This window comes from Salmo trutta, chromosome 21 (genome assembly GCF_901001165.1).
Source record: "Salmo trutta chromosome 21, fSalTru1.1, whole genome shotgun sequence".
Classification (NCBI taxonomy): Eukaryota; Metazoa; Chordata; class Actinopteri; order Salmoniformes; family Salmonidae; genus Salmo; species Salmo trutta.
In genome coordinates, this window is record NC_042977.1 from 32,535,724 (window position 1) to 32,549,558 (window position 13,835).

At 40.5% G+C, this 13,835-nt stretch overlaps 1 protein-coding gene across 1 annotated transcript; it reads right to left on the reverse strand.

Annotated features, from left to right (window-relative positions):
- Positions 1 to 1,828: 1,828 nt before the first annotated feature.
- On the reverse strand, positions 1,829 to 10,828 carry LOC115157187 (cyclin-dependent-like kinase 5). The gene is made up of 12 exons (XM_029705225.1): positions 10,622 to 10,828; positions 10,159 to 10,247; positions 9,978 to 10,045; positions 9,722 to 9,782; positions 9,461 to 9,517; positions 6,499 to 6,594; positions 6,255 to 6,329; positions 6,058 to 6,154; positions 4,586 to 4,655; positions 4,344 to 4,404; positions 4,048 to 4,128; positions 1,829 to 3,696 (listed from the first exon to the last, which is right to left on the reverse strand). The coding sequence occupies exons 1-12, from the start codon at positions 10,656 to 10,658 to the stop codon at positions 3,610 to 3,612; spliced, it is 879 nt and encodes a 292-aa protein (XP_029561085.1). The 5' UTR covers positions 10,659 to 10,828; the 3' UTR covers positions 1,829 to 3,609.
- Positions 10,829 to 13,835: the final 3,007 nt, after the last annotated feature.

Consider the following 13,835-nt stretch of genomic DNA (forward strand, 5'->3'; position numbering starts at 1 on the left):
TGTCCATTAATAGTCTAAAGACCTTCATTCTTGCAGCTTAATTATGTGTATTGTTATTGCACCACACCTCTTTTCCTCCTTGCATGACCATTGTGTACTCCTCCTTGTGTATAATCAGCCACCATGTTACTTTACTATTGTGTTGGGGGCCAGATGGTTAATATCCATGTTGTGTGGTAGTGTACTGTTCAATCTTTAGAATGAAAAAAATCTTAATGAAAAACTAGGCTTAGGGTTGTGCAATATTCAGTGACCATGAAGTATTGAACATGGGGCTGAGAAGCCGGGATATGTTTTCTGACAACAACAAAAATAAATTATTGTACGTACAGTATGTGGCCACTGGCTTGTAAGGAACGTTATACTTCTGTAAGACTGGATCTTACGGAGAGTAGATTATAGTATGTCTCGCCCTGTTGGAGGCCTACAGACTGCTGTGGAACTGAACTAGGATCAACTGGCACTATGTACTGTATGTATATGATACTTCCACCATGTGATTGACCGTAAATATCCATTAAATAATGAATACCCTCTCTTAACCAAGTGTAACATTCTCAATCTTACGTGAAACATCACATGCAGAATTATCTGGAAATGTAATCAGCATTGTTTGGTCTTCTATGCATCCTCATTCATGTAATTACATGTAGATCATGTAACATCATCTTTATCTACCCTTATACAATCAATCAATCAATCAATCGTATTTATAAAGCCCTTCTTACATCAGCTGATGTAACAAAGTGCTGTACAGAAACCCAGCCTAAAACCCCAAACAGCAAGCAATGCAGGTATAGAAGCACGGTGGCAAGGAAAAACTCCCTAGAAAGGCCAAAACCTAGGAAAAAAGAGGGACCAGGCTATGTGGGGTGGCCAGTCCTCTTCTGGCTGTGCCGGGTGGAGATTATAAGAGAACATGGACAAGATGTTTAAATGTTCATAGATGACCAGCAGGGTCAAATAATAATAATCACAGTGGTTGTCGAGGGTGCAACAGGTCAGGACCTCAGGAGTAAATGTCAGTTGGCTTTTGATAGCCAATCATTCAGAGTATCTCTACCACTCCTGCTGTCTATAGAGAGTTGAAAACAGCAGGTCTGGGACAGGTTGCACGTCCGGTGAACAGGTCAGGGTTCCATAGCCGCTGGCAGAACAGTTGAAACTGGAGCAGCAACACGACCAGGTGGACTGGGGACAGCAAGGAGTCATCAGGCCAGGTAGTCCTGAGGCATGGTCCTAGGGCTCAGGTCCTCCGAGAGAAAGAACGAGAAAAAGAGAGAATTAGAGAGAGCATTCGTAAATTCACACAGGACACCAGATAAGACAGGAGAAATACTCCAGATGTAACAGACTGACTCAAGCCCCCGACACAAACTACTGCAGCATAAATACTGGAGGCTGAGACAGGAGGGGTCGGGAGACACATGATATGACATATCACTCCATGATATGGCTTCCTTCAACTATTTTAACTATTTGTGTAACTGAGGTATTCTATTTGGTAATATTTGGTGCAAAAAGTTACTTTAAAATCCTGGGTCATGGACCATGGTAACATTTACATTTACATTTAAGTCATTTAGCAGACGCTCTTATCCAGAGCGACTTACAAATTGGTGCATTCACCTTAAGATATCCAGACATCTTCACGGAAACTCACTCACGCCGGCTGGTGCATAGGGCATAAAGTTGGAACAAAGGCTCTCCACTTCTGGCGGTCGTTGGCCATCTTCTCCACCATGTCCCTGCTCTAAAATTGACGGAGCTTTGTCTTGATTTTACGGAAAAGGAAATCATTATCCAACAACAAAAGCAGAACAAAAAAAAACATTGAGTCCACTTTATTGAATACTGAACCATTGTGTTTTAAAATGTACACAAAAAGACCACTGCTGACAGCAATTGTCTAAATACTTGACCCAAGTTCTACAATAAAACAATGATAATGATAAAAGTACAAAGTCCACTCTTCTTTCAAAATAGAAATTAGTCATATTTAAACTAATAATCTACAGCAGTCTTGTCTAAAAAATAAGCACTGGAATTGCTTGTCTTTATAGATGTAGGATCTTAATTTTATCACCCTGTTGCAGGAAATTTCCTGCACGGCAGGAAATGCAAACTTGTAGTGTATTTGAGGTTTAAAAGGCTTCTAAAGCTTGTAATTTTCACTTTAAAATGTCAGACTTGATTTGCCCCATCTAAAAATGTATCAAACTCTAACAAAATGTCTTAATTATAATCCACATTTCCTGCTGTGAGAAACGGGTCAAATTAAGATCCAACATATCTGCATGTGATAATGGAATTGCATCTAAACTCAGCTGCAAACATCAATGCACACTATAAAGAGCTGTAAAAATGTCATGGATCTAAGTGTCACAAATGTCATTATTTGAATAAGAGCATATACAACTCCTGAAAGTAATTTGTTTGGTAGAAAAAAAGGACTAAATGCACACATAAGCAGACATTCAATTATCAATAAATACATGCATTCTGCTTGTCAACTTACATCATCAAAATTAAAATACATATTTTCCCTATCCATGCAAACCAATGTTTTGGTAGATTACTTATAATTGTGGCTTTCGTGGGATAAGTAGCGACTATCTGGAGTAAAATAACACAGAAAAACGTGCTAGTTCCTTGACAAAATTAAGTTACCCATCTGAGTGAACACAGCCAAAGTCAGAGTGGTGCAAAACAATCATAATGTGGTAATACAGGTATCACTGGATTTCCTCCTCTCTTCACTTTCTCTAAGCTATAAGAGATTAGGTCAATTATGAAAGATTGTACAAAGTTACAAAAATGTAACTATAAAGTAAAAGCAATGACTCAAGTTCGTATGGTCCACTGTTCATAATAAATATCAGTTGGCCCCAGCTTCGACAATACCGACTTTCAGTGTTCAACTTAACTTGATAGTGGATGAGATCTAAACTATTAAAAAAGCAACTGCCATTTACAAGGTGCACAAAAAATCTCAAACACAAAAACCTAAACAGCAAGCCTGAGAAGTAACTGATAAATATGCCTCCCCCTCCATTTGACAATCTCCTATTGTAAGTGGAATATTGTTATAACTATAATGAAGAACAAGGAAAATATGCAAGTCTGTCTCCAATCTTATTGTGACCTATTAATGCAATATTGCCAAGTTAACAGCAGGAGCACATTAAAACTATTTGAACAATGTATCCAAATACCTACATTTTTGCCAGTACATTATGCAGCACGCAACTTCAATTGTTCAAACCTCTTACTCTGCTGCGCAGCTATTGGCTCAGAAGGATTCACGGTTTCTCTGGTTAACTTTGTTACTCGCTACATGTTATATGTTTCCATATCAGTGCGCTTCAGACAAAAAGCAGACAGGTTTGCTAACAAAATCTAAAATATTGCAGAGCCCACAAGGACTTGATTCCATTAGGAGGCACAACAGGATGAACTGAAGGGAAGTGTCTTAGTTAAAACAGGTGCTGCTGAAGGATGAGCCTTGTAGGGAGTCGGGATAGACAGATCCTGTTGAGAAGAAGGGAGTGAAAGAGGATTGATTCCGATGGAGGAGGTTCAGTTGAGTGATGTGTTTGGGCACCTCATCTACGGTGGGCAGAAATCAGCAAAGTAAGGGTGCTGTAATGCCTCCTCTGCAGAGATCCTCTGGACAGGATTACACTTCAACAGATTCTAAAAGAGAGAGAGAAAAAGAATGCAAGTCAGATGTGTGTTGTTTGAAAGGCAACATTTCTTAAGTATTCAAGTGACATTTGGGAAAAGCTTTGCACTGACTCCACCTAGTGACAACGTGATATTCCTGTCTAAGCTGTCTGCCAGGTACACTACACACAACTGGTTTGTTGTAACTCCACAGCGTGGGTTTGCTCATATGTATTTGTGAAACATATGAATTCAGAGCATTACAGTGAAGGACATTGCATTGTAAGTTTATGTTAACGTCAAGGAATGATATAGCATGATAATACATTGCATACTGATTAATATATTGGTCATGGGGGGGGGGGGGGGGGCAATACTAACCTGCAGGAGATCCCGTCCTGTGCTACTGAGTTTGGGGACAACATTCACCAGTGAGGTCGTAGCTGGATACATGGGGTACGGCTGTAGGTAAAAACAAGGATAGAGAAAATGGATGTACAGTAAACATACAGCAGCGCAGAAAATATTTGTTCCATCTCTTATAGATTAATCTGATCTACAAACGTCAATTACTCTCATACCTTGTAAACCATATATTCTTATTTTCCTGAAGGCAGTAGAAAACATGAGTTTCTGTATGATCATCAGTAAATGACAACATCAGGGGGATAGCCTACCTTGTAGTCTGGAAGCTTTGTCATTGTCTGCCACTGTTCTTCAGTCGGTGTACCCAACAATGTGCCACAGCATTAAGGAAAGACTTTCACCAGTAAATAGGACTGGTCAAGTTTAGTCACTGCAATAGATTAATCTCAACAAAGTGGACCAACTTTAGTTTCTGTGTCTTTGTTTCTACATACCATACAACACAGACAGTATACTGAACCTGGTTACCATCTAAACAGCTCTGAAAGGATATCGGAAGATCCTCTTCAGCTGGTCGTCAACGTCATTACCCGGAAACAGGGGCCTTCCAGCGTTTGCCAACTCTAAATGAAAAGAAGCAAAGGTTATAGAAGATCAACAAAAAGGTAGAGGCCCTAACTTATTTACTTACTTTATTGTCCCCATGGGGAAATTTTGTTGCAGTGTCATGTACACGTTTAAAGTGGCATTTTAATACAAAACAAAATTGACAATACAACTTTCATAACAGTTACATACCAATAAAACATTTTTAATTTTTTTTTTAAAAAGACTAGCCTGGTGGCCTTAATGAGTCGATAGGAAAATTAGCCCGAGCTATTTAGGAGGGATATCACACCTGGCACAAATGATTGTCTAGTTATGTTTTTCCTGCTGAGGGGTGCCCTATACCTGCGCCCAGAGGGGAGTAGTTCAACGTCCAGGTACAGGGGGTTGCTTGGGTCTAAAATGATTTTGTGAGCCTTGCGGAGGGCCCTGACCTTAAAGATCTCATCCAGGCCTGTCCGTTTGACTCCAAGTACCTTGCTTGCTTTGGTGATAATCCTTCTCAGCATATTTCTCTGGCTGACAGTGTCATTGCCAAACCAACAAACAATTCAAAAAGTTAAAATACTCTCAATGAAAGATTTGTAAAACAGAGTCAGTATAGTACAGTCTACATTAAAAGATCCCAGCTTTTTGAGAAAGCACAGTCTCTGTTGGCTCTTTTTGTAGATCAAGTCTGTACATTTACTCCACTGAAGTTTATTGTCCAAGAGGACACCCAGGTATTTGTATTCCTCTACAATCTCTATATTCTGACCTCTGACAGACATTGCAGAGGTAGGTGTTGTACACTTCCTGAAGTCTATGCACATCTCTTTGGTATTGAGGACCAAATGTGATTCCTCACACCACCCTACAAAGTCATCTAGGACCAGGAGATGATGTTCCTCGTCATCATGCAACAGGCTGATCAAGGCAGTGTCATCAGCGAACTTAACGAGGTGTCTGTCAGGATGGGAAGTAGTACAACTATTAGTCTACAATATGTACAAGAGTGGGGATAAATCACATCCCTGAGGAGAGCCTGTGTTGGTATTGCGTATGTCCGACACGTGGGGACCCATTTTGACTCGCTATGAGCGTTGGCTCAGGAAGTCCAACAGCCACAAAACCCCCCCCATCATCTATGGAGCAGTCCCGAATGAGTCTCTGTGCCAGAATGTAGGGCTGGATTGTGTTGAAGGCAGAAGAAAAGTAAACAAACAGAACCCTAACATGGGATTTGGCATCCTCCAGATGTCTATAGACCATGTTAAGGAGGGTAAGAATGGCATCATCAACTCCTCTGCTAGGCTGATAGGCAAAATGAAATGGGTCGAGAAGCTTCTGGGTGACGCTGAGAATATAACACAGGTAAGTAGAGTGTACAATCATCCCCTTGAACTTGCTGTGCAATTTTGACCTTAAGGTTATACATACCTGCAAATATGCATCCAGCTGACCACATGTCAATAGAGGTAGAATAAAGCTTAGCACCGAAGAGCACATCTGGGGGCCTATACCACAACGTCACAACCTACAGAGAGAGAGAGAGAGAGAAGCTTGAATGTCACCAGTAATTTAGGCATTTATTTTCTTTGCTCGTATCCAAATTAATCCAATAATTGTCATATCACCTCTGCTGAGTAACATCTCACTGGGATTCCAAAGGCTCGAGCCAAGCCAAAGTCAGCCAGCTTCAATTCCCCATTCTAAAAGGAGCAAATCATTCCACATTGTAGACTATGGAAAAGGTAAATGATTTTCTCACTAACTAAGCAAGATCATTTCTATTTAAGCTAAGACACTTACTGCAGTGTGTCCTCTAACTTTCTAGAACTAGAACTTAACCAGTCAAAGGCCAACATTCCACTGACTTACCCTATTGATGAGGAGGTTCTGTGGCTTCAGGTCTCTGTGGAGAACATTCCGACTGTGGCAGAAGGCAAGCCCCTTCAACAGCTGGTACATGAACGACTGCACATACAGAAAGTAGGGGAAGACTGAGTTAAGCACAGAGATACAGAAAGACAACAAGGCAGTAATACTTCATTCTCATTATTAATGAGAGAGGACATTGGTGGTACTCTTCGGAGTTATACGATCATTTGTGTCACACAGTGGAGGCTCCTCAGAGGAGGAAGGGGAGAACCATCCTCAGTGAATTTTATAAAAATAAGGTTAAAACATTTAAAAAGTTATAATTTTTTGATAAAACTATACTAAATATAATCACGTCAACAAATAATTTAAAACACACTATTTGGAAAGAAGGTCTATAGCAGCCTTCAACATAGTAGCCTTCAATAAAGTGGACCAACAGTAGCCTTCAACAGAACTCTGTAGGGTAGCACAATGGTGTAGCCGGAGGACAGCTAGCTTCCATCCTCCTCTGGTTACATAGACTTGACAAAACCTAGGAAGCTCATGGTTCTCACCCCCTTCCATAGACTTATAGTAATTATGACAACTTTCAGACAATGTCAGAGCTCTTGCAGCATTTATTTTTTTATTTCACCTTTATTTAACCAGGTAGGTTAGTTGAGAACAAGTTCTCATTTACAACTGCAACCTGGCCAAGATAAAGCAAAGCAGTGTGACACAAACAACAACACAGAGTTACACATGGAATAAACAAACGTACAATCAATAGCATGATCTGACATGTTGTCCACCCAATCAAAGGATCAGATAATTAATATAGTACTGAAAGCTACAGCTAGCACTGCAGTGTATAAAATGTGGTTAGTAGTTGACTCAAAGAGAGAGGAAGACAATATTTGAACAGTTTTGAACAAATGAATTTCTTCCAGAATGAAGGAGAAGCAAGAGAGTATTTTTTCCACTTTCACTTACTTAGCTAGCAAATGCAGCTAGCTAGACATTGAAACACCCTGCTCAAACAGAGGGACGCTATGTTAGCTAGCTGGCTATGACTTTCCAACACAACATTGGAACTCTCAAGTCATGGTAAGCTTTTGGTATTACTAATTCATTGCCACAGGGGCCCGCCCGCGTAACTGCTTACTGACTGTACACTAACGTTACTGCATGATTGTAGCGGGTTTACAAACGCGTTAGTTCTATTAGCTACACTGACTATGACATTATTGCAAGTAAAACTAAATGCATGCTCTTCAACCGATCGCTGCCTGCACCTGCCCGCCCGTTCAGCATCACTACTTTGGACGGTTCTGACTTAGGTATTTGTTTATGTCCACATATTCTAGGTGTCTGATTAGACTGTAAACTCTCCTTCCAGACTCACATTAAGCATCTTCAATCCAAAATTAAATCTAGAATCGGCTTCCTATTCCGCAACAAAGCATTCTACACTCATGCTGCCAAACATACCCTCGTAAAACGGACCATCCTACCGATCCTCGACTTCGGCGATGCCATTTATAAAATAGCCTCCAACAGTCTACTCAATAAACTAGATGCAGTCTATCACAGTGCCATCCGTTTTGTCACCAAAGCTCCATATACTACCCATCACTGCGACCTGTACGCTCTTGTTGGCTGGCCCTCGCTTCTGGTCACCATAGCAGCACCCACCCGTAGCACGCGATCCTGCAGGTATATCTCAATGGTCACCCCCAAAGCCAATTCTTCCTTTGGCCACATCTCCTTCCAGTTCTCTGCTGCCAATGACTGGAACGAACTGCAAAAATCACTAAAGCTGGAGACTCTTACCTCCTTCACTAACTTTAAGCACCAGGTCAGAGCAGCTCACATATCACTGCACATCCAACTACCTCATCCCCATATTGTTTTTTTTATTTTTTAATTTAATTTATCTTGCTCCTTGGCACACCAGTATCTCTACTTGCACATTCATCTTCTGCACATCTACCATTCCAGTGTTTAATTGCTATATTGTAATTACTTCGCCACCATGGCCTATTTATTGCCTTACCTCCCTTATCTTACCTCATTTGCACTCACTGTATATAGACTTTTATTTTATTTTTTCTACTGTATTATTGACTGTATGTTTGTTTATTCCATGTGTAACTCTGTGTTGTTGTATGTGTCGAACTGCTGTGCTTTATCTTGGCCAGGTCGCAGTTGTAAATGAGAACTTGTTCTCAACTAGCCTACCTGGTTAAATAAAAAAAATACTTTACATAATATGGTGACAACGATGTAGGCTGTGTGTAGTGGTTTGGCTTGGAAAGTATTTTTTTCGCCTGGTCACATACAGCTGATGTGTATTGAAGTCCACAAGTGAAGGGAAGAGGTGAGAGGAGGAGAGCGCATTGATGCGAGAAGGAATACAACATGGCTGCTATGAAAGTGAACTGTGTTTACGGTGATCAGTGGTGTATTAATTCCACCGATTCTGTTCAAAAACATTTCTTAAACTGAAACAAAACCTGAATTTGTCCAATAGAAACTCTTGTTTGCAACTGTTGGACTAATGATTACACCTTATATCAGCTAGATGCAAGCAAGTGTGCAAGGCGGTATTGAATATCACTGTCTGTCACCTCAAACTTGTCTCTCGACCTGTGTGCACCTACTTTTATTCATAGGATAGATTGTAGCGACCTCATGATGGGTATAGGGGAAAATTTGAGTAACATGTAGTAGCCTAAACCTATCGCTATTACATTAAACTGGGTGAATGGAATATGAATGAGTCTCATCCAATATGCTGTAATAGAAATAAGGCTATGCTCTTAAAAAAAAAAAAAATCTTCCCTCATCTTAAACGGCACTGACCGCCACTGGTGTAACATTACATGCATTTGACTTAGTCATGGGACATATGGTGTGGTTACACAAACATGTTTCTCAGAGCCATATTCTGCCCCTTATTTGAATCTCAATGACTCACCTTGACAGTTTCTGGATCTAGGTCTCCATTGCAGCTGTCAAAGTATTTCTTTAGATCCTGTGGTTGTAAGAGTCAAGTTAAATCACTGCACCCCAGCAAAAAGAAAATCAGACATCAAATCAAACAAGTGAATCACTGGGGAGAAAACCCTTATCTTGTGGGCACTTCTACTTTAAATTGGTTTTGGTAAATTGTCATAGCTAAAGCAACAAACTCCTCTTCATACAAAAACGGCATTCACATACATCTGGCAGCACTCACCTGATCACAAAATTCAAACACCAGTGTTAACTTCTTGTCACTGTGCAGAACATCATGCAATCTAGGAAAAGCAAAATTAAATGCGAATTAAACTCTTTGCATAGCTAGATATTTAATATAATGCTAGAAATTACACTGTTGAAAAGTAATTTACTAGTCACTTAAGTTCTGATTCGGGAAGATGTCCAACTATTGTATGGCATACATAGCTAATTTATGCATTTTCAGAATTTGGCAAATTTCACATCAGACATACCTAACAATGTTTTTATGCTTCAGTTCTTTCAGGAGGCAAATTTCTCGCAGGGCAGAACTTGGGACCCCCTACAAGAAACCAGCAAGCAAAGTGAGCCGTCAACAAATATGCCATAACCTTAGCAAACTAACCAGTTGACTAACTTTAGCATAGCTATATTTGTATTCTCAATAATTCCTACCTCATCGTCGTCATCCAATCTCACTCTTTTTAAAGCCACGATTTCATGCGTTTCTCTATTTTTTGCTTTGAAAACAGTTCCATATGTACCTGCAGAAAGAAATCACAACTTTTACTAGATGGCTAGCTAGCTTGGCTGAATGGGTTGTGTTAGCTAGCAATGTAGCTAAGCAAGCTAACTTGCCCATGACTGGAATAATGACAGGCTAGCTAGCTCAAGTTAATTAGCTAACTAACTGTAATTAAATTAACAAACTAAAATTTCATTGTGGCCTAATCTTGCTGCTAGGTAGTAAAGACATTGTCAAATTAGCTAAATATTATCAAACGTGTGTAACATAATGTCAATGACTTGTCATTCAAAATCGCTAGCTGGCTAATGTTAGCGACCTAGCAATGCTAACAGAAAACAACATTATTAGATAACATTAGAGATTATCTGGGAAAGAAACAGGCACACTTACCCTCTCCAATCTTCTCAAGTTTTTCATACTTCTGCATATTTTGTCAATAAAGCTAGCCTTTAGCTAGCTAACAGCAGTGAAATGCAGCACCAGTGGAAATGTTGTTAACGAACGTTCGCTAGCCAGCTGTTATTCACAGCTACAATGTTGCCGCTACACCGGCATCTAAAGCGGTCAGATTATGAACTGCAACATGCGGGTGAATCACCACCCATTCCCTCAGTGAAACATCATTCATGTGGATAATAAACCTGTAATCACTGTCAATCTTAGAAATATTTACAAAAAATGTAACATCTCTTATGTTACCTTCTAAAGAAATCCTCAGACAGAGGTCCAATTAGACAGCCTGTTGGCGTACAATCTTGTTAAATATGTTAATAGTTTAGCTAGAACCACCATCTTCACACAGTATAATCTATTTTAGACAATGATTATCGCACACACACACACACACACACACACACACACACACACACACACACACACACACACGGGAAACATGTTTACATTGCCAAAGTAAGTGAAATAGATAATAAACAAAAGTGAAATAAACGATCAAAAATGAACAGCAGACATTACACTCAAGTTTCAAAGGAATAGGCACATTTAAAATGTCATATTATGACTATGTACATAGTTAAAATGATGTGCAAATAGTTAAAGTACAAAAGGGAAAATAAATGAACATAAATATGGGTTATATTTACAATGCTGTTTGTTCTTTACATTTAAGTCATTTAGCAGACGCTCTTATCCAGAGCGACTTACAAATTGGTGCATTCACCTTATGATATCTCCACTGGTTGCCTTTTTCTTGTGGCAACAGATCACACATCTTGCTGCTGTTATGGCACACTTTGCTATTTCACTCAATAGATATGGGAGTTTATCAAAATTTGATTTGTTTTGGTATTCTTTGTGGGTCTGTGTAATCAGAGGGAAATATGTGTCTCTAATATGGTCATACATTTGGTAGGAGGTTAGGAAGGGCAGCTCAGTTTCTACCTCATTTTTTGGGTTGTGTGCATATAGCTTGTTTTCATCAACACCACAGGCCTTTTTGGGTTGGAGGGTTTGTATTTGGTCCTGTAGTTCATTCAATGTAATTGGAGAATCCAGTGGGTTCTGGTAGTCTTTAATAGCTGATTCTAAGATTTGTAATTTATCATGTATCTGTTTTTGCTGTTTGTTCTTTGTTATAGAGCCAAAAAGATTGGAGAAGTGGTTTATCCATACATCTCCATTTTGGATAGATAACTCCGTGTTGTTGTTTATTTAGTGTGTTTGCATTTTCCCAGAAGTAGTTAGATTCCTTCCATCTATAGCATTCCTTAATATTGTGCAGTTCCTTTGGCTGACACCTCATGATTGAGTATTGCTCTGTTCAAATAGACTGTGATTGTGCTTTGATCTGATAAGGGTGTTAGTGGACTGACTGTGAACGCTCTGAGACTGGGTTGAGGTCAGTGATAAAGTACTACTGCCAAGGGATGAGCTGTAGGTGTACCTACCATAGGAGTCTCCTCGAAGCTTACCATTGACTATGTACAGACCCAGTGCGACAGAGCTGCAGGAGTTGTGACATGTTTTTATTGGTTGTTTTGTCATGGTTGTGTCTAGGGGGGCATATTTGGGAGGGAATACTGTCACCTCCAAGTGGGTGTTTGTCCCGCTGTGTGTTGAGAGTGTCAGGTTCTTGTCCAGTTCTGGCATTTAAGTCACCACAGACTAGTACATGTACCTGGGCCTGGAAATGGTTGATCTCCCCCTCAATGATGGAGAAGCTGTCATCGTTAAAGTATGAGGATTCTATTGGGGGGATATACAGTGCATTTGGAAAGTATTCAGAACAGTTTGCTTTTTCCACATTTTGTTATGTTACAGCTTCATAAAAAAAAAGAATCCTCTCCAATCTACACACAATACCCCATAATGACAAAGTGAAAACAGATTTTTAGAAAGTTTTGCAAATGTATTAAAAATAAACGTATTTACATCAGTATTCAGACCCTTTGCTATGAGACTTGAAATTGAGCTCAGGTGCATCCTGTTTCCATTGATCATCCTTGTGATGTTTCTACCACTTCATTGGAGTCCACCTGTGGTAAATTCAATTGATTGAATTTGATTTGGAAAGGCACACATCTGTCTACAGTTGACAGTGCATTTCAGAGCAAAAATCAAGCCATGAGGTTGAAGGAATTTTCCGTAGAGCTCCGAGACAGGATTGTGTCGAGGCACAGATCTTGGGAAGGGTACCAAAATATGTCTGCAGCATTGAAGTCCCCAAGAACACAGTGGCCTCCATCATTCTTAAATTGAAAAAGTTTGGAACCACCAAGACTCTTCCTAGAGCTGGTCGCCCGGCCTAACTGAGCAATGGGGGAGGGGGGTCTTGGTCAGTGAGGTGACCAGGAACCTGATGGTCACCCTGACAGAGCTCCAAAGTTCCTCTGTGGAGACGGGTGAACCATCTCTGTAGCACTCCACCAATCAGGCCTTTATGGTAGAGTGGCCAGACGGAAGGCACTCCTCAGTAAAAGGCACATGACAGGTCTCTTGGAGTTTGCCAAAAGGCACCTAAAGGACTCTGACCATGAGAAACAAGATTCTCTGGTCTAATTAAACCAAGATTGAACTCTTTGGCTTGAATGCAAAGCGTCACGCCTGGAGGAAACCTGGCATCATCCCTATGGTGAAGCATGGTGGTGGCAGCATCATGCTGTGGGGATGTTTTTCAGCGTAAGGGACTGGGAGACTAGTCAGGATCGCTGGAAAGATGAACGGAACCAAGTACAGAGAGATCCTTGATGAAAACCTACTCCAGAGTGCTCAGGCCCTCGGACTGGGATGGAGGTTCACCTTCCAACAGGACAACGACCCTAAGCACACAGCCAAGACAACACAGGAGTGGCTTCAGGACAAGTCTCTGAATGTCCTTGAGTGGCCCAGTGAGAGCCCGGACTTGAACCCGATCTAACATCTCTGGTGAGACCTGAAAATAGCTGTGCAGCGACGCTCCCCATCCAACCTGACAGAGCTTGAGAGGATTTGCAGAGAAGAATGGGAGAAACTCCCCAAATACAGGTGTGCCAAGCTTGTAGCATCATACCCAAGAAGACTCGAGGCTGTAATCGCTGCCAAAGATGCTTCAACAAAGTACTGAGTAAAGGGTCTGAATACTTATGTAAATAGTTTATTTCAGTTTTTT

Bases quoted from the DNA above. Each gene is read 5' to 3' on its own strand.
- LOC115157187 (XM_029705225.1), bottom strand. From the start codon at position 10,658: ATGCAGAAGTATGAAAAACTTGAGAAGATTGGAGAGG. The intron at 10,248-10,621 runs GTAAGTGTGCCT...TTCTTTCTGCAG, and splicing joins ACTTGAGAAGATTGGAGAGG to GTACATATGGAACTGTTTTC. The intron at 4,129-4,343 runs GTAGGCTATCCC...TTTTACCTACAG, and splicing joins CAAAGCTTCCAGACTACAAG to CCGTACCCCATGTATCCAGC.